Raw genomic sequence first — 21,494 nt, 5'->3', positions numbered from 1 at the left:
GAAACGTTTGGTAATGTAAATGAGTTTTATCTACAGAATGCAAATTTGTTACTTTACAGATACAACTGGTTACCGCCCTGTAAAACAGATAATAATACACATTACATTTCAGTGCTCTATAGAATATTAACCGGCTTTGCCTCTTCTTGTCTCTATACCTATTCTTCACAGTCTCACATGAGTGGGTTGCGGTATCTTGCTGGGGTTCCCTTTCTAATTAAAAGAGTTATAAAATTTTGACCCATGTTCATTTTGTATTTCTACCATTGTCATGTTTTTACCTTCTTGAAAAATTATTCTTTAAGAGTTCCTGCTACCTAGGCTTTTTGGAAGGATTGGTTTAAAGATCTGTATTGACAGTCATGATCAGTTTTATATTTTGCAGGAAGGTGGTAACACTTCCGGTACTTGGGGGTGTAAGAGGGAGTACTGAGCGTTTAGAAAAGGGCGGAGGGGTGGGGTGAGCTGAAAAACTCTCCCTAGACAGGAAAGGTAGAAGACCTCCTCATCCCTTTCTCTTTGGCAGTGGGACTTTAAGGTCAAGGTAAGTAGTAGGCCAGGCGCAGTGGCTTAGGTGAAGGCCACACCAGACTTGGGCCTACGTCTTGGCCTTCCAGGCCAGCAGAGCGGCCTGGGATTTGGATGCCTTGGGGTCACGGAGTTAACTGCAGACTCAGACTAAGTGGGGCTCCAGCAGCGGTCAGCCCCAGAAACAAGTTCCGGAGCCAACACCCGAACAGGAAGGGGCCTTGCCCCAGGCCGGAGAGGCCCCTCGCCCACGGCCGAGGGGGTGGGGCGGCCTCGCCTCGGGCCGGTGCTTTTCGCCCTTCCTTGGCCGCCAGAGGCTCCCTCTCTCTCCCTCTCCCGGGATTTTGCTGCCGGGCTCCCTCTCTCTGCGGCCCTAGAGTTAATCCCATCAGCCGAGGTGAGGCACCTGTTACCCCCTGGTCTTCCTCACCCCCGCGGCCTCGCCTCCATTACACCGCGGCCTCCCCGGCTGCCCAAACGGCCCGGCTTGGCGACCGCACGTGGGCCAAACCCCTTCCTCTGCCGGCACCCCTGGCCCCAGGCCGGTCCGAGCATGCGGGCGCGTAGCTGCCCGGGCCGCCGCCCGCCCGCAATGGCGTTGGGGAGCGCAGCGCGCCTCCCGGGGCCGCCCGCCGCGGGCAGGGAGCGCGTGGGGGCCGAGGCGCGAGTGGAAGCGGCCGCCGCAGCCGCCCAGCGCGCTGCGCCGTGAAGAGCGGGTTGCGGTGTACACAGCGGGCCGGCGCCGTGCCGTGCCGCCGCGGCCACCGTGGGGCGGGGGGCGCCTGCGAGGAGAGGGTGGGAGCCGTGGCGGCCCGACCCTCCCCGCCCGCAGCGCTCCCGCTCGGGTAAGGGGGAGGCTGAGCGCGGGGCGAGGAGTTGGGGAGGGTGGAGAGGAGGAAAAAATCGGCTTGTACAAAGGCTGAGTTGCAGGCTGGGGGTGGGGGTGGGTTGTGGTGGAGGAGCAATAGGTTGAAGATCGGAGGCATTATCAGTGGGATCTATTGTTTCCTGGCACATTGGGAGGAAAAACAAAGGGATTTATTTTCATTACCCTGTAATTTTTTTTCTTTTCTATTTTTTTAAATGTGGCCAGGGAGCTCGTCTCTCTCCGTGTCACACTGGGATCCGCCTGGCAGCCGCCGGGAGCCGCAGCCAATGTGTTAGGACTTCAGGTGCTTCTTGGCACAAAGCTAGACTGCGACCTCCTACCATAGCGCTTGGCGTCACCTGCTCTCCCGGTCCTGCCCCAGGGCCGAGGGATTGCGTCCCGAACCGGGCTTGGGAATCGGCTGCCTCTCAAGTTGGTGTTATTTATGTTTGTCTTTTGTGAGGGCAGGTTTTGAATCCCCCGGCGGCCCCATCTCCCCCGCCCCCGCCTCCTCGGGTTGGAATTGGCGGGGGAGGGAATGGGGTGTGTGTGTAGGGGAGAGGGGAGGGTGTTTGTGGCTTTAAAAAGAATGGTCAGGGTAAAAGGAGATTGTTGATGCTTTACAAAAAAAGGAAAAACAGGCACCACACTCCAAAGCCTTTCTTGTTTGTCTGCATGGGCCATGCATGCGTGCTGGGCCAGGAGCCGAGTTTGGAGACGTTTTAAGTGAAAGTGTGTGCCTCCTCAGCTGTTTGTACGTGAGGGTGATGTGGCTCGGTCTAACATCAAAACAAAACAAAAATAAAATGAGAAATCTTTAGAACTGCCTGCATTGTCTGCTCTTCAGCATATCTTGAAGTATTTGATTGCTGGCTTATTGATATAAAATCCTGCTGTGGGCTTAAGGAGACCAGCAAGCGTGCATTGCGTAGCGTTTTGAACTGTAGTAAGTTAGAGGCAAGAAAGAATAAACAAATCAGGGCTGTGAAAAGGGGTGTCACAGTATATTTGCTTTCTGATTGTCACATTCTTACGCATTTATTCCCATGGTAGTCTGCATCCCACTCCATAATTAATAATAACCACTGTTAGGAAACTTCCAAATACTTGTTATAACTGAATTTAATGAAACTTATTGCCATTCAGGAACTTTTTTTCCTCCTTGTTTTGGTCTGAAATTGCATTAGTATTGCTTTGGGGATGCTGTAGATGAGAATATTGGACCAGAAAAAGTAAAATATGCCTCTGTAGGCGTGTTTTGGAGTTTGTAAACATAGATTCCAAACTTAATTGTACTTAAAAAGAATAAGTTCCAACTAATTGTGGAGAATCCTGAATGAAATTGATTTTCTGGACAGTTTGTTGATTTCTTAAAGATCTATGAACTGCTGGTTTCTTTTTAAAGGGCATTCACAAAAGTGACTAAAACTTGGGCTAAAGTATTGCTTTCAAATATACTTATGTGTAACTTGTATTTGTGAGTGTGTGTGTGTGTTTGAGATTTTGATAGGTATCTCCAAATTGTGTTTGAAACATTTTTTACCAAAGACAATCAGAATGATAACTTCTTGACTTTTAACTTCCCGTTTCAATGAGTAAGCTCTTCTGTTTGCCACGTGGCTAAGCCATTTGGAAAATAAAATGTATGTTATTTGATTAGACATAAATTCAAGTAAGTAAATGAATTCAGAAATTCATTCTTTTCTATTTCAGATGAACCTCTAGTCTTGCTTTGAAAAAACCATTCTCTGTAACTCTTGACTGTGACTAAGTTCCTAATACACCTGTTGGCACGATTGCTAACACAGTATACCATTTGAGAGGTACTTTTCTTGACCCAATACTGGTGATTAGAGAAGACAGGTATCTTGGTTTTTTGTTTTTTCTTTGATCATTATGAACATTGGCTTTTCACCCCTGAAGTGAAAATGTTGAAAACTGAGTCTTCAGGTGAACGAACAACTCTCAGAAGTGCCTCTCCTCACAGGAATGCATATCGAACTGAGTTCCAGGCACTGAAAAGTACCTTTGACAAACCCAAGTCAGATGGGGAACAAAAAACAAAAGAAGGTGAGGGCTCCCAGCAGAGCAGGGGGAGGAAATATGGCTCCAATGTCAACAGAATTAAAAACCTATTTATGCAGATGGGTATGGAACCCAACGAGAATGCTGCAGTCATTGCCAAAACAAGGGGGAAAGGTGGACATTCATCTCCTCAGAGAAGAATGAAGCCCAAAGAATTTCTGGAGAAAACAGATGGCTCAGTTGTTAAGTTGGAGTCCTCTGTTTCTGAACGAATTAGTAGATTTGACACAATGTACGATGGCCCTTCATATTCCAAATTCACTGAGACTCGGAAGATGTTTGAGAGAAGTGTGCATGAATCAGGACAAAACAACCGCTATTCCCCAAAGAAAGAGAAAGCTGGAGGGAGTGAACCTCAGGATGAATGGGGAGGTTCCAAGTCCAACAGAGGCAGTACTGATTCCTTGGACAGCCTTAGCTCCCGAACTGAGGCTGTCTCCCCAACTGTGAGTCAACTGAGTGCAGTATTTGAGAACACTGATTCTCCCAGTGCCATCATTTCTGAGAAGGCTGAGAACAATGAATACTCAGTGACTGGGCATTATCCTTTGAATTTACCATCTGTTACTGTTACAAATCTTGACACCTTTGGCCACCTTAAGGATTCTAATTCCTGGTCTCCTTCAAACAAGCAAGGTGTTGATACAGAGGATGCTCACAAGAGTAATATAACTCCAGTACCAGAAGTGGCTTCTAAAAGTACCTCTCTAGCTTCGATACCTGGTGAAGAGATCCAGCAGAGCAAGGAACCCGAGGACTCCACATCTAACCAACAGACTCCCGACAGCATTGACAAAGACGGTCCTGAAGAACCTTGTGCTGAAAGTAAGGCAATGCCAAAGTCTGAAATCCCTTCACCACAAAGCCAACTGTTAGAACATGCTGAAACTAATTTGCTTGAAAGTGAGGCAGCAAAGCAACAGAGGAAAGAACTTGCAGGTGGTAATTTCACCTCTCCTGATGCTTCTGCATCCAGTTGTGGAAAAGAAGTACCCGAAGATTCAAACAGTTTTGATAGTTCCCATGTGTACATGCACAGTGACTATAATGTGTATAGGGTGAGATCCAGGTATAATTCAGACTGGGGAGAGACAGGCACTGAGCAGGATGAGGAGGAAGATAGTGATGAGAACAATTACTATCAGCCCGATATGGAATACTCGGAAATCGTTGGATTGCCAGAAGAAGAAGAAATCCCAGCAAATAGGAAAATTAAGTTTAGTAGTGCCCCTATTAAGGTAAGTGTATTTTCTCCATTTGTTTTCAAATTTGTTTTTAGTACTAGGGCCTAATTGTATGTAGAATAGACTTGACAATTAGTAGGAGTTTTTGTAAGGGATTCAAGATTGTTGATATACACCTGTTGTCAGGTGATTTTAAAAGTTTGGAGTTTGAGAGATATCAATTACATTTCTTAAATGTGCTTTATAAGGGCATCCACCAATAGTGAGTAATATTAAAGCTGAAGAAGTTCGGGGATTGTGAGATACATTCCAGTGAACCGGAGTATGAGTAATGTGAGTACCGAAAACCAGGAGTGTTAGTTAGAAATGTAATTACTTTAGTTTTACCTAAAATTATTCATAAATAATATTTTCTGAATGTGCACACTTTAAGGTATGAAGTATAATGTACAATGGGAGAGTTATGATAATCTGGGAATAATACTTGATTTACTTTCTTAAAAAATATGAATTATTAAGTGTAACTGGATTGTGAGGAATTTTGTTGGAACTCTTTTTTTGGGTACTGCTACTTGGTGGTCAAAATTTAATTTGTGGAAATATATTAACTGACTTAAATACTTTGAAAAGCTTTGACTGTAAACACTTTGAGTTCAAAATTTGTTACATGGCTTTAAAATGAATTTTTTTGAAAGAAATAACATTGATTTGCCATTCATGGATTTATTTTTACCTCTTAAAAACTGGGTAAATGACAATTGAATTCACATGCTCTAATGACTTCACTTAGTTAACATTTGATATGGAAGAATAGCACAAAGTACATCAGCAGTGGGTGGTGGAATGTTATCAGCGGATAATGGCAATAGGGGCAGGAGGTGGTTGGTTGAGTATCAGAATCTCCTGGGGTGCTTTTTCAAAGTATACTTGCTCACAGCTTAGTCCTGAGATTCTGGCATGCTCTCCTTGGGGGAATCTGGAAGGTTATGGTGCAGAACGGTAGTTTTAGACCACATTCGAGGGGCTTCTAGCTTACACAGTGTGTATATATGATAGACTTGGAATCTGATACATTTCTGTAAATTTTCTCCTCAAAAATCTAAAATCACTGTTATTTTCATTTTAGGACCTTCCATATAAGGCTCTAAAATATAAATTTACATAGAAATATTTAAAGAGAAATCTGACATTGTTCTGATTATGAAAGACTATTCTGAAATAAAGTAATAATCTATGAAATTATTTACAGATGTTAGCAGGCAAACTTTCATTTTATTAGTGTAAGGCAGAAGTTCTGGGTCAGAATGGGTCATGTTAAGTTAAACTGTAGTTTAAAATAAACTACAGATGTCAATCCAGTTTGAAAGTAAGTTTCTTTGCAGTGCTTTACCACCTTCCTTTGTGATTCTCTGTCTCCTTCTGCCTTCCTACCCCTCCCAATGCCCACTGCCCTACTCTAGATGGTCTTTAAAGGAGCCTTTCCCCCAAGTCTATCCAGTGAGCTCCTAAACTTCGCCATTCACATCCCCTTTGAACATCATCTTTCTACCCCTTAGGAAGAAAGCAATAAGATTAAATCGTTTCACATTGAGAAAGGCAGGAATAACTGAAATGAACTCTTCAAGGAGTTTGTTAAACCCAGTGACTAAGTTTTTAATATGGAGGATAGCAGCTTATGAAAATTTATCAAGTAGAACACTACCCCGTCAGCCAAGTGGGATACCAGCCTGTATTTGGGTCCTGTGCTGCACAAAACATAACTGTGCACTAGTAGGTTTAATGGATTTTAAAGTATTTATCATTGAAATATGTCTGTTTATATGTGAACAAACCTGCTTTTTGGGAATGACATTTTGAAGTTCAACTAATTTTTGCTATGATTGCTGATAACAATAAGTATTTTGCCTCTTAATTTTCATATAATGACAATTTTGTATAGCAAAGAATGCAACATTATTTACATTTAACACATTTTATCAAGAATAAGATTTGTAAAACAAATTAGATCAAGCATAAGATTTGTGAAACAAAAGTAATGTATTGCATTTTACTGGGCAGTTAACAGGACTACTTGGAGTAGATTAAGTTTGCAAACAGAAGATTCATTCTTAGCCCTTTGTAATGAATAAGACAATTGCTCTTTCTTGCTGCTTCCATTGTTTAATATGCAAGTTGATTCACTTGGAAAATTTGAGAGCTGCTTTCTACTGGTCATGGTGGTGGTCTTAGTGTTTAGGTTATTCCCCAATTAAGATTTTTTTTTGCCTCAGAGGGTGGTAATACCTAATTAGATCCAATTAAAGTATTTATTGAAGGCTTATCATGTGTGTTCTCTCATGCTGTTAGCTGAAGAAGACACAAAAATCTGTAAGGTTACCCCTTTCCTCTGTGAGTTTGTAGACTCAATTCTTAAACACATTGTATTTAGAATCCATAAAAAACAGTATAAAAATCTATGCCTAAATGTTTAATGTCCTGTGAGTCCTTTAATGGCACTGGGTTGTACTAAATGCATATAGAGAAAGGGATTTGATAGATTATTTGGAAAGGAATACACGCAACCATTTTCTATCTGTGTTTCTTTATTCTTTTCATAAAGCTTTATTTATGGAATGGGAAATTACAGTTTCTAACCTAAGTCTTTTCCTTTGAAGCTTAAACATACTTCCTCTTAAAGAAGCAATAGGGAATGTATTATTTAAATAAATGATTTTTAGAACTTTTACATTCTTTTCCTGTCACTTTATTCTATACTAGGTTAAAAATTCCCAGCACCTTTAGTTTTTTGTTATAGATCTTATTTATCATCTTTGTATGTGCAATATTGTCCGCAGTGACTACTTCAGTTCTTTTTATAGATGTTTTACGTAGATATTTCCGTAAGATGTCTTAAATCTGGACGTAGAAAAACATCAGAATAATAGTTGATCTTTCCTGTGCAGCATATACCTTGTACTCGAACATGTACCTTGACTTTTAAAAATGGTCGGACTGTATTGCCAGCTGTCAGTATGACTTTTCTATCTTTCATAGATAGTTATATCTTATTGGATAGATTGATATGTTTCATAGGGTTATGAAATATTAAAATGGAATTAATAATAGCAAATTAAGATCCAACTTTGAGATATGGAATGGGAGAATGTTATGAACCATGCTAATTCAAGATGGAATTATGCCTTCATTCTCAGGAATTTTTCAAAATGAAAGGATTGAATTAAAGTAAATTTGTCTCAGATGAATCAAAACAAGAGAGGGTGACGTTTCATTTTTTCTACTAATTCAGAACATTTACGGAGCCCCTAATATGTGTCAGGGACAATGCAAATATAACAAATACATAAAATGAGGAGCTGATGAAGTCAGGAGCTGCTGGTAGGTGGGAAGTGTACAGCCCATTAAGGAAGCTCTCAGGCTGTTCCCAACTCTGTGCTTTGATGATCTTTCTAAGGTCGCTGCAGCCTCATTAAGGAAGTCACAACCTTTCTCTGTTTCTTATGTCCTTTGGATTGGTATTTTTTTCCCCTAAAATACCATTGTGTTACAGTGGATTGTTATCCTTGAAACAGCATATCTGAAAAAGATTTTTCTAACTTCCAGTAAGAAGGACATTACAGAGTTAATATTGAGGTACATTGTGCTATATTTTGAGTGTTTTCTCAACTCATATGGAGCTTTACAGGACTGGAGTTCAAATAATCAGCAAGGGCACCAGAGCTTCAAACCTTACATAATAGTTGTTGAAAATGGATCTTCTTGTATTCTCTCCTTCTTTTGGGGCTCCGAGTCATTGTTAGGGCATTCATGGATATATGAAGTTTTTTTGTTCAAGATTGTTTTCAGAGAATAGTTCTGTTGAGATCCAACTTTTTGTCTTTGCAGAGGCTTCCCTTTATAACAGTTTTGTCATTGCTTCTTTTTTTTTTTTTTTTTTGAGACGGAGTCTCGCTCTGTAGCCCAGGCTGGAGTGCAGTGGCCGGATCTCAGCTCACTGCAAGCTCCGCCTCCCGGGTTTACTCCATTCTCCTGCCTCAGCCTCCCGAGTAGCTGGGACTACAGGCGCCCGCCACCTCGCCCGGCTAGTTTTTTATGTATTTTTAGTAGAGACGGGGTTTCACCGTGTTCGCCAGGATGGTCTCGATCTCCTGACCTTGTGATCCGCCCGTCTCGGCCTCCCAAAGTGCTGGGATTACAGGCTTGAGCCACCGCGCCCGGCCCTGTCATTGCTTCTTAAACTTTAATATGCGTATGAATCACTTGGGAGATCTTGTTAGCATGGAGATTCTGATTCAGTAGGTATTCTGTGGGAAACTACCTGGATACAATGGTTGGGCTCCAAGTACACCACCAGGCAAGCTATCTCAGAGGTTATGGAATAGAAGACTCAGAAAACAAGTTAAAATGCTTGAATCACATGATTTACCAAACCAGTTAAACACAAATCCTGAGGCAAGAGGAAAGCTATGGAGTAAGTTAATGCAGTTCAAACCAGGCTGGAAGGACCACACTACCTGTGTCCTGGGTAAACAATATTCCTATGTCCCATCTTTCTTTCACATAACCGTTCCCCATTAATGACGTGGTTATGAGGACCAGAGCTGATATTTGAACCAAGACTCCATAGACTAATGATTTCCTGGGTCGATGATACACACTTGTTCTATTGAAAAGATGTGACAAATACACTTAGGTACAGCCATAGCTTTGCTAGTTTGCCTGCTCATGAGCCATGGGACCATCCTTGGTGTCCTCAGTAGATGACTGACTTGGAAGTAATGTAGCTGTCAGTCCAGGCATAATGGTGACTTGGTATTTCCATTGCTTTTTGTCTATACGTAAACCTCATTCATTTTATCATAATTTCTATTTATTTTATTGTTGTCATGTCTTACTCCCAGCTTACCTATTTATTACGCATCTGTTGACTGCCTTCATTTCACCAGCTTCCATTCTCATTATCAATACTTGGCCCAGCCTGAGTGTTGCCTCTGTCTCATAAGTTATTAGTTTATTTACCATCTATGATTGTCACTTCTTAAGCATTTCATCCATCCCATTTGTTTACCTCTATAATAGAATTTCATATTCTGAAATAATATAGGAAAACTACATAACAGTATGTCTGGAGGGGGACCTTAACATTTTGCATTTCTAACAAGTTCTCAAGTGGTGCTGATGTCACTGATCAAGAGATCACTCTTTGGAATATTAATTTGAAGTACAATCTTCTAGCTTCTGAAAGTGGCTGGTCATAAAATGTTAGGGAAGCAACATTTAATAAATTTCCTTTCCAGATAGGGCTGCTATAGCTGGCTGGGTGGAATAATATTCTCTGAAGATGAAATAAGGTGTAATCTTGTAAAGTGCATGAACACTCTTGTTTCCGGATCCCAAAGTGGATTATTATCCTTAACTCGTAAGGCATTTGGGTCATTAAAAAGTCACATCCTAGGCTCTTTGTGTGATTTACGTTTTTAGTTATAAAAAGTTGGGAGGAGGAAGTTTTTAATAGGATCAGAAATTTCATTTCTTTCTTTCTTTTACAAGTGTAAATTAATAAACTAATGGAGAGAGTATAAGAATTGTCGTATGATTTAACTTGCTTTTCTTGGATAACTTTGATGGTATAATATTTAGTTTTTATTTTTTGAGATGGAGCTTTGCTCTGTCACCCAGGCTGGAGTGCAGTGGCACGATCTCAGCTCACTGAAACCTCCACCTTCTGGGTTCAAGAGAGTCTCGTGCCTCAGCCCCTGGAGTAGCTGGGACTACGGGCATGTACCACTATTCCCGGCTAATTTTTGTATTTTTAGTAGAGACAGGGTTTTAACATGTTGGCCAGGCTAGTCTCGAACTCCTGACCTGTAGTGACCTAACCGCCTTGGCCTCACAAAATGCTGAGATTATAGGCGTGAACCACTGTGCCCGGCCAATGGTATAACATTTAAATTGGATTTCCTTTTAAATTTTTATGTTTTATGACCTATGCTTCATAATCAGGTAAATGAAATATGTCAAATATTTTAATATACTTTGTAAAATCAAATAATATTTGTTGAATGAACCCCTTTTCTAAAATCTAGAGGTATATCTATACTTTTTTTTTTTTTAAATTGAACAATGATCATTTAGTGTTTAAAAAGGAATTCTTTTGACAGTAGATTATTTCAGATGTTTACTGGCATTTACTTGTAATAGAAAGATTTAAGGTTTCTTGTTTTTTGTTTACTTAATTTATTTTTTTTTGAGACAAGGTCTTGCTCTGTCACCTTGGCTGGAGTGCAGTGATGCAATCATGGCTCACTGCAGCCCTGACCTCTGGGGCTCAAGTAATTCTCCTGCCTTAGCTCCCATGTAGCTAGGACTATGGGCAAGCGCTACCATGCTTGCTAATTTTTTTATTTTTTGTTGAGACGAAGTCTCACTATGTTGTCTAGGCTCGTCTTGAACTCCTGGGCTCAAGCGACCCTCCTGTCTCGGCCTCCCGAAGTGTTGAGATTAAAGGCATGAGCCACTGTGCCCAGCAGTTTCTTGCTTTTTGGATCATACATAATTTGTGTTCCCTCTAAACTTTCTTTCTCACAAATGACTCTAGTTGTTGGGTTCATGTACTTGAAAGATAAGATGCCAAATTTGGAGGAAAATCACTTTGTGTTATGTTATCCATACGTTGTTTACCTTGTGAACCCAGTTACATGCCCATCAGAAGTAATTTGATTGAAATCTCATCTGCATTAGATTTTTTTCTAACATCTTCTCTACCGCTTGAAAACAAGTTTAGGAATTTTTATAGAGAAATATAGTTAGATATTGGATAAATTCTGTATAAACAAAACAAACATTGCTATAATATGTTGCTTTTTATGCTGTTATCTAATTTACCTGATTTTTTCTTAATTTTCTGTGCTCTCATTTGGACCTATTTTCTTTTTGTTCTTTTGCTTCATTATATTCTATAGCTATGGATTTGAAAAGGAAGAAAACTTTTCAAGTTATGCCTTATAGTTTTTCTTCTGGTCACTTTCACAGTTTTCTCCTGATTCTAATCTCTTTAGTTTGTGACGTAGACGTTTAGAGATGAAATATACTTAAAGGTAATCTAGCGTCATTTCCCAGTCACTTCAGGAAGCCCTTCACTAGCATACTCCTGACAGATGATGTTTCAGCTTCTGCTTGAATAATTCCACCGATGGAGTGTTTATTACTTTGGAAGGTAAAAGGAAAGTTAGAAGGAGGGGCATGCTGGTGTGTGTAGGGAGGTGGTGCACCCACTCTTCTTTTTATTTAATTTTAATTTGCAATTTTTTATTAAGATAAAATTCAGGTAACGAAGTTCACCACTTTGAAGTGCACAATTCAGTGGTTTTTAGTATATTCACAGTGTTGTGCAACCATCACTTTTATCTGATTCTAGAACATTTTCATCATCCTAGAAAGAAACCCTGTGTCTGTGAATAATCATTCCCAATTCCCCATCCTTCTCCATCCTCTGGCAAGCAGTAATTGACTTGCTTTTTCTGTAGACTTACTTCTTCCAGACATTTCTTACAAATGCTTTTAAAAAAGACTATAGGATACTTGAAGAAGAATATAGGAGTATGGCTTGGGATATATTAAATTTAAGATATCATGAGGATAGCACACTACAGTAAAGTCTAGAGAGCAATGGCAAAAATTTTCTTCTGGTTGGTGACATGGTCTAAAAATTAAGTGGCGCTATCTGGGATCAACAAATGTTGTCTGCCATTTTATGCATTTCATAGAGAGGAAGAACACATGAAGCTGAGGAGACAGTAGGATTCAAGAAGGGATGAAATGTATAACTGAGGAAGAATAGGTTTATGTGGCTAAGAGGATGGCTGAACAACTCCCTTGCATGGGGCACCACACTTCTCTTAATGTAATCTAAAATTGCTACATATGAAGCATGAGTGTTTGATTCAGCATAGGGTTTCTTTATTTCTTTTTAGAGACAGGGTCTTGCCCTGTTGCCCAGGCTGGAGTTCAGTGGCACGATCAAAGCTCATTGCAGCCTTGAACTCCTGCGCACAAGGGATCTTCCTGCCCCAGCCTCCCAAGTAGCTGGGACTACAGGTATGTGCCACAGTGCCTGGCTAATTAAATTTTTTTTTGAAGATTCAGGGTCTTGCTGTGTTGTCCAGGCTGGTCTTGAACTCCTGGGCTCAAGTGACCCTCTTGCCTCAGCCTCCCAAAATGCTGGTATTGTAGGTGTGAGCCACCACGTCCTGCCTGCATAGGGTTTCTTTAAAGGTACAAGTGGCATTGATGCTGAGTTTCATCTTTACATTGGTCTTTTTCTAGCATGAAGGAATCCTGTTCCTTTTCTAATAATCTGATGCTTATTTCTATCCTACTTTATATTGTTGCTTTTGTTATTCTTTTACTTTTACTGGAATTGTTCATGGACAGTTTCACTACTTTAAAATTTTTTCTCATCCTTCGATATTTCGATATAGATTTCTTATGCCTACATCCTATTATCTGAACTGTAACCATCTGTAAGATGAGTGATTTGAGGCAGATATTTATTTAGTTTCCCATGTGTTGTCTGTTGGAGCATATTACTATATAGTCTATATTACTATTAAATATCATTAACTAGTAATAAGAATGATAACCTCAAGAGGTACTTGATATTCTGTCAGGTTGGACAAGTGTGCCTCTTGAGGCCTTAATTTCTTACCTGTAATTGAGGCTGTCTTACTTAATTTATCACTTTTTATTATTATAGTAATTTATCGCTAAGATTGTTTCTCAGCTTTACCATTCCTGAATTCTCTGTGTCTTAAACATATTTGTACTACACCATAATCATAAATATTTGTGCTGTGATTTCAAAGAGAAAATTTTGGACATCTTTTGTTGAAATATCAGAATGAAGAATTTATGTTAAATTGTTCTTGAGAACAGTAATTCTATAGATTAGAGTAGAAACCTTAAAATGAGTAGAATATTAAGTCTACGGGAGTACATTTTTATAGAGTGGATTTTTAGAGCAACTTGACTTTTGAAAGTATGGGTTTAACTATATGTTAAAACACCCTGCTGAGGAAACTAAGAATAAAGAAAAAAATGTTTTGTAATATAGTTGCTGACATATTAATTGCTTCACTCACTTTTGCTCTGGAAATAGCTTCATAGCACAGTTCAACATGATTGAAATATTGATAATTTTTTTTGTACAGTTCCCAGTTTTCAGCCTAACTTACTCTTTCTCATGCACATATCCTTACAAAGAAGACAGCGAAATAGAGTATGAAGATATCAGGAAATTTTATATTTTAGGAGGAGGAAAGTTTTGTTCTTTGCTTATACTTAATCTATTATTTCATTGGTATCTTAAAAAAGTATTTGTGGAGTTAAAACTATTCACCAAGTATTTATGGATAATGGTAAATGAAACTGCTCCCAGATCTGTTAGTCTCCTGCCCTCTTTTATAAGTCAGATGAGTTTTGTGCCGGGGAAAGCTAATCTTCCAAGTTGTTTTCCATGCCAGTTGAAATATGTAGGGCTAGATTCAGACATAGAGTGGTTGTCAAGGGTCAAAAGGGTGAACAGAATCATGACCATGAAAGTTTCTTTCCAGGAATAAGCAGTGAGAGGCTTCCAGATTAGGTCTTTGGTATTTCTGTCTTGATGCCTTAGGACTGGCATGACCGTACGAAACTGAGTGACTTGCATGTTGAGTCTGTTGCTGTATGGTAAGATGGACTTTTCTCTTTTATCCACCTCAGATTTCTCCTCCAAAAATTTCTTTTTACTCCTCCTCTTTTAAAAATACGTAAGTATACAGCTTCATGGAGGCTACATTCACATCAGAAAATTGTCTAATCTTCAATATAAGAATCTTAAATAGTACTTACAGTCAGAGGTAGCTTTTCAGGCTTGCGAAGAGTTTTCTTTTCATGGTAAGGGCCCACAGAGGAGAGGGAAAATCAGGTTTATTGGTTAGTTTTTAAGATCTGTTTTTGAGGCCGGGCACGGTGGCTCACGCCTGTAATCCCAGCACTTTGGGAGGCCGACGTGGACGGATCACGAGGTCAGGAGATCGAGACCATCCTGGCGAACACAGTGAAACCCCGTCTCTACTAAAAATACAGAAAATTTAGCCGGGCATGATGGCGGGCGCCTGTAGTCCCAGCTACTCCGGAGGCTGAAGCAGGAGAATAGCGTGAACCTGGGGGACAGAGCTTGCAGTGAGCTGAGATCTTGCCACTGCACTCCAGCCTGGGCGACAGAGCGAGACTCCGTCTCAAAAAAAAAAAAAAAAAAAAACCTGTTTTTGAGTCAGTGTTATATTGATGGATTCTTTTACTAAGTACTTGTTTTGGGTAAAACTGAGTTGCAGAATTGTTTTGTAAAGGAAGAGAAAGACGTAAATTTGCACTTTTCATTGTTAATTGATATTATAGACATGTATAAAATTATTTTTTTAAATAACCCATTTCTCGGGGAGAAAGGCAAAACTTATTGTAGGATGTTTGAATGACATCTTATCTACCATTACCTAGAATGTGTTTATTTTTAGAAGTTTATTCTGTAGGTAGAATAATAAAATACAGTAATTTAAATTGTACACCAGGAATTATATAATATTCTATGTCCAGAGCATGTATTTCCTTTTAGAAATTTTAACATTGAGCACTGAGCACTAAAACAAACAAACCTGTAAATAAGTCTTTCAAAATATCAAGGCTGCCTGGAAGATTGAGGCTGCAGTGAGCTGTGATTGGGCCACCATACTGCAGCCTGGGCAACAGAGCGAGACCCTATTTCAAGAAAGAAAAAGAAGGGCTGGGCCCAAAAATCTATGATTTTCATGTCTGTATTATATACAGTTTTTTGCTCAGCATCTAGAATTACCTATTATTTAAGATAGATTCCTAAAAATAAAATATAATTTTATTAATTTATAATTTTATTATTTATAATTTTATTAAATTATATTTAAATTAATTAAAAATAAAATTATTTTAAAGCCCTTTATATATACTGCCTGAATTGTTATTCAGAAAGGGTGTATTAGTTTATAATCAGCATTGCATTGGAATAGTTTTCTCACAATCCCCGCACCAGTACTTAGTATTATTTATATGCTTTGCAGTTTTCAGTTTGGTAAGTGAAAATAACTCATAATTTCTACTTGATCTGTTGTTGAGATTGAAGATTTTTATGTGTTTATAGGCTTTTTTGATATGAGCTCTGAGTGGTTTTTATTACTTTTTAAATCAATGTTTGTTAGTAAAGACTACATCAATGTGTTATTTAAATGAGTTGGTAGAAAGTTAAAGCAACTCACATATCCAGTAATGGGGATATGGTTAAATTCATTATGATAAATGCATATAGTATAACAGGATAAAGCTGTATAACTCATGTTTTCTAAGATTACTTAAAGATGTAAATACTTCATAATAAAAAGTCTGGTTAAATGCTTAATATGCATTGCTGTCTTATTTTTACTTTAAAAATATGTGTATTTGCACGTAGGACAAAGATTAAAAACATATACATCAAAATGTTAACTCTGATAAATTTCTGGATTGAGAGAATAGTGGTGATGTTAAATAAATGTATACTTTTCTGAATTTACTTAATTTTCTACAGTGAGCATGTATTACTTCTTTAATTACATTAAAAAATAGTGGTGGGACACAATTGGAATGATCAGCAATAATAACATAAGGAAGTTAACAAAAACACTTTAAAATGCTGCCCCAAATTCTAATTATCTTTTAATGTACTTTTTTTTGGAGGACATGTCACAGAAAAGAAATTTGGTTGAAAAGTGTAAATTTATATAACACTGGAGAAGGTGTTACTTTAAGAAAATGGATGAACTTTTGACAGTTGAATTCATTAAGTGCATATTTCTTAAACCTTGGTAAAATTGATCCCACATTTGTGGCTAAGCTTATAAGTATTATGGGGAGGGAGACCTTCCAATTCATTTTGAATTGTGATTATATAACTTTTGCATAGACCTGAGATATTTTCCTTAAGTTCAGCTATTGTGTACGTGATATTCTAATGTGTTACTTAAAATATGCTTTTAAACACTGGGTATAATGAATTTGAAGTGAAATATATTTTAATGAGTAGTCTTACTAAAAATAATAAACATTTACTTAAAGGAAACTTAACCATTTTGCCATGTGGCATGATGTCTTTCTGATAGATTATTGAGCCTCAACAGGCTTGCTCCCTGTGAAGGTGACAGAGTGGAGATGTCAAGTTCATTATCTTGCTTACATATAATCCTTTGAAAAAACTCACATACACACCCAGTTAAAAATAGGATTTTGAGTTCTAGGCCTCCACAGAAGCCATTTGAATATGTTTCCTGTCCTAAAACACCAGCCAATATGTAGTTTCCTGTTGTTCCTCTTAAAAACCATATTAGCTGAAAAGAGATTCATTTGATGTATGGTTAGACTATGTGGTAGTATATCTTTAGTTAGAGTCAAAGGGTCAGTTCCCCTCATCTATTGGATAATTTTCTACCTTTGAAAAGCTTTGGTAGATAATGTTGTAGTATATAAATGATGACAAACGTATTTTTGTTGGGTGGCAGAGTTTTCTGAAATTGGAAGTTTAAATTATTGCTTTTTGTTTAATCAGATCAGCAGATTACTTTGATCTTAGAGTTTTAAGCAGTTCTGGCATTTTATTAGTTCTGGTGAAGTCCTAATTAAATTACCTTACAATATAATCTGGTGGTTGGATTATCACTTTTTGTTAAGTATTCTTAAACCTTACTACAATATGGTTGATAAATTCTGTTAATATTTTCTTGTATACTGGGTTTCTAGTAGGGATATATAGATGATTGTATATAATTATAATAACTAAAGAAAAAGAGGCAACATTAACAGACAAACCATGTAAAATTTTGACTCTTTTCTATAAAATGATTACATTAGAAAAAGACAATTGGAGTTCAAGAAAAAATAATTTTACTGGTTGTGATTTTGCATATTTATATAAATTTGTGAATGATTTGAGGCAGTGATATCTTTTTTTAGTTAATCATGTACCCAATCAAGTTTGAGACGAGGCTTATGTTTTTCCATGGAGATTATGATGCTTGTGGAATTTTTATTTTGCTGGCTTCTTCTCTGTATAACGAGTTCTATGAGTAGGACCATTAGTGAACTGGAACTGCCTCAGGAGATTGTCCCATTTGCAGATGTAGCAATCAGAAGAGCTTTAGTTTGAGTTACTGGGTTTTGACTCTTATTACCTAATACAATTCTTTATTTTTCTTTATTTATTTATTTATGAGATGGAGTCTCACTCTGACTGCATTATTATTTTTTGTTTTTGAAACAGAGTCTTGCTCTGTTGCCCAGGCTGGAGTGCCATGGTGCGATCTCAGCTCACAGCAACTTCCATCTCTCAAGTTCAAGCGATTCTCCCACCTCAGCCTCCGGGGTAGCTGGAATTACAGGCACGCACCACCATGCCTGGCTTAATTTTTCTTTTTTTAGTAGAGATGGGGTTTCACCATGTTGACCAGGCTGGTCTCAAACTCCTGACCTCAAGTGATCTGTCCACCTCGGCCTCCCAAAGTGCTGGGATTACAGGAGTGAGCCACTGCACCTGGCCTGCTGAACGAAATTCTTACCCTTAATCTAGGAGAACTGTTAAGAGTTCATCCATTAGAACCCTTGAAGCTTGTCCCTCAGATGGTTGAAAGTCTGTAGCTGGAATATGGTTGAAATAAACAGAATATTGATATGAAATATTTCTGAAGGTATTCTTTTTCCATATCCTATATTTAATGTTTACCTGGCATATTAGAGTTGTCCAGAGAAACAGAACCAATAGGATGTGTATATTATACAGAGAAAAATGTATTGTAAGGAGTTGGCTCACAGGATTATGGAGACTGGCAGGTCAAAAAGCTGCAGGGTGGGCTGGCAGGCTAGAGACCCAGGGAAGAGCTGACATGGCAGTTCAAGTATAAAAGCCTTGTGCTGGAAAATTTTTTTTGTTTATGGGGGAGTCAGTCTATTGTCCTATTCAGGCCTTCAACTGTTTGGATGAGGCCCATCCACATTATGGAAAGAAATGAGCTTTCCTCAAATTACATTTAAAAACACCCCCACAGAAACATCCAGAATAATGTTTGATTAGATACCTGGGCACCATGGCCCAGTCAAGTTGACTTATAAAATTAACTATCACAGTCAAACTTTCTTGTTTCGATTGCCCCTTCTGAAGCTGTTTCAGGGAGAAAACTCAGTTTTTCCCCCCACATATCTTAGTGGGGGAGTTGGTTCCTCTCTCCCTCTCATTCTTAGAAAATTTGCTGAAGGGATTCCCTCTGTTGGGCAGTATGTTGTAGCAGAGGATTATATGTTTGGAATCAGACAGACCTGTGTTCAGATCCTGCAGACATCTGATCTTCTTAAGAAAGTTTGTTTAAACTTTGAGGGCAGGGAATTTGTTTTATGGTTGTGTCTCTAGGATTGTCACACCGCTTGGCACATTGTAGGCACACAGTTGGCATTAATAACCTTTTATGTTCATCATCTCTGCTCCTTCTCCTTCCTCTTCTCCCCCTCCCGCCACCTGAAGGTCCAAGTTGGGATGATAATAATATTATTATTTTTATTATATTTCGAGACAAGATCTCACTCTGTTGCCTAGGCTGGAGTGCACTGGCATGATCACAGCTCACTACAGCCTCGACCTCTGGGCTCAAGGGATTCTCCTGCCTTAGGCACTTGAGTAGCTGGGATTACAGGCATGTGCTGCCATGCCCAGCTAATTTTTTTCCATTTTTATAGAGACAGAGTCTCACTATGTTTCTCAGACTAGTCTGGAACTCCTGGGCTCAAGTGATCCTCCCACCTCAGCCTCCCAAAGTGCTGGGATTACAGGCATGGGCCACTGCCGGGCTAACATTTTTATGTGTGTAATGCTTGTATGATTTTTTTATAGATAAATTTATAACTGCTAGCATTCAGGTTAGCAGTTATAAATGAAAGCTGGGTGATTCCATTGCAGATTATAATCTTTCCTAGCCACTGCTCTGGCTTGCTGAAGCTGTTGTGCTCTCTTTCATTTGGGAAATCTCAATCTATTGACCTGTAAGGTAATGACAGTTCATAAGTAACCACAGTCATTAAAGTATGGTTGTGTGAGATATAACTATGGAAGCTGAAGGGGGAGAGTACTCATTTTGCCTTAACTTTATTTCTACTTAGATCACCGAAGCTTGTAATTAGTCGCAAGAAAATCTAAAAATTGAGATTCCATCAGAAAGTTGTAAAGCTACTTATTTAGAGGTTGCAGTAACTTGCCTCACCTTTGGTAACTTGAGTATGTGAGTGTATCTATACTCTGAAAATGAAAGTTATCGAAAATTTAATTAACTAAAACATTTGAATAATTTTTTTACTATTTAGTCTTTTTACCTTCCTTTTATTTCCGGTCTTGTTTACTAAAATGTGGTTTCTTTTGTTTTTTTCAGTGATTAGAGAGGAATTACTTTTTTGGGGTCATTTCTGTCCCCCTATTCCCTTAATATTGATTTTAGAGATGTGCTTGGTTTTGGCCAGGCGCTGTAGCTCACACCTGTAATCCCAGCACTTTGGGAGGCCAAGGTGGGTGGATCACGAGGTCAGGAGATCGAGACCATCCTGGCTAACACAGTGAAACCCTGTCTCCACTAAAAAAAAAAAAAAAAAAAAAATTGCTGGGTGTGGTGGCGGCCGCCTGTAATTCCAGCTACTCAGGAGGCTGAGGCAGGAGAATCACTTGAACCGGGGAGGCGGAGCTTGCAGTGAGCCAAGATCATGCCACTGCACTCCAGCCTGGGTGACAGAGCAAGACTCCGTCTCAAAAAAAAAAAAAAAAAAAAAGGAATGTGGTTGGTTTTAATTCCATAGCTAAGTTACAATTTTGTAATTATTTTTGTAGTCACTTGTCTCTTCTCTAAACAAGCTTTTGCTGACTATGAATTTGTTTATCGAGAAAACAGTTTTTCATTTTCTTGGTGACTTGTAATTAGTAATAAATTGCATGGAAGCAAATAATCCAAGGTCTTGAAGTCGTATTTTTTGCCTGTGTGTTTCCTCCATGAATTACATTATCTGGAAAATGTCTGACAGTTGTTATTAAGCTGAAATATGAAATAGCTTTGCTTGTTCATGCAAATATGTTTATGTAGAAACAAGTTTTTCCTAGGCAGAAATACCTTTTGATGGCATCCTAAGGAAGAGAATGGTTAAGCTGTTTTCTACATTTTCTTTTTAAATGTACAATAATATTTTAGGGAGTTATGTATGTTTCTACAGATATGTAAAAGCAATGTTTTGTAAAATGCATTGTAGACGTTGAAGTAGAAGAATCTTTCAGGGCCCTTGATAATATCCTCTTTATTTAAAAATATAACTATAAAAGTTATTGTTTTTCCATTTCTAAAATGAATATAATAAAAGCACTTTTTAGCAGGATGCTGGTAAGAATATATGACTTAATATGAAGGTTCATTATATTATTTGAATGAATTGAGCCACTATGTCAGATGTGATTTTGTTGCTGCTGTTTTTCATCTTGAGATTAATATGATTATAACATTTTATAATTACTATATAGGCATTAGTCAAGCCTGATAAATCACCTATTATTCAAGTGTTTATGAATAAGTGGTTATGCTACAGCTATTTAGAGAAGCATTGTCTTCTGAGTTGATTGATAATAGTCAGCAAACAGTGAATATGTTTAAAATGTGTTGACTTTGAGCTCTGCTGTGTAGATATTAAGATAAATAAGACAAACCTTTTCTCCTTGAGAC

At 38.6% G+C, this 21,494-nt stretch overlaps 1 protein-coding gene across 2 annotated transcripts in view; it reads left to right on the top strand.

Annotated features, from left to right (window-relative positions):
• The first annotated feature begins 859 nt into the window (after positions 1–859).
• PPP1R9A (protein phosphatase 1 regulatory subunit 9A) overlaps positions 860–21,494 on the top strand; it is a 389,446-nt gene continuing 368,811 nt past the window's right edge. Inside the window, exons 1-2 of one of the 2 annotated variants that reach the window (XM_025379448.1) lie at positions 860–925; positions 3,110–4,719. In XM_025379448.1, the coding sequence (XP_025235233.1) occupies positions 3,325–4,719 (1,395 nt within the window). In that variant the 5' untranslated portion in view covers positions 860–925; positions 3,110–3,324. Of the gene's footprint in view, positions 926–1,638; positions 1,829–3,109; positions 4,720–21,494 lie in introns of those variants that run through there. The other variant, XM_025379449.1, reaches the window with a different exon arrangement.

This window comes from Theropithecus gelada, chromosome 3 (genome assembly GCF_003255815.1).
Source record: "Theropithecus gelada isolate Dixy chromosome 3, Tgel_1.0, whole genome shotgun sequence".
NCBI lineage: Eukaryota > Metazoa > Chordata > Mammalia > Primates > Cercopithecidae > Theropithecus > Theropithecus gelada.
Note: the sequence above shows the minus strand (reverse complement) of the source record. Positions and strands in the feature narration are given on the sequence as shown.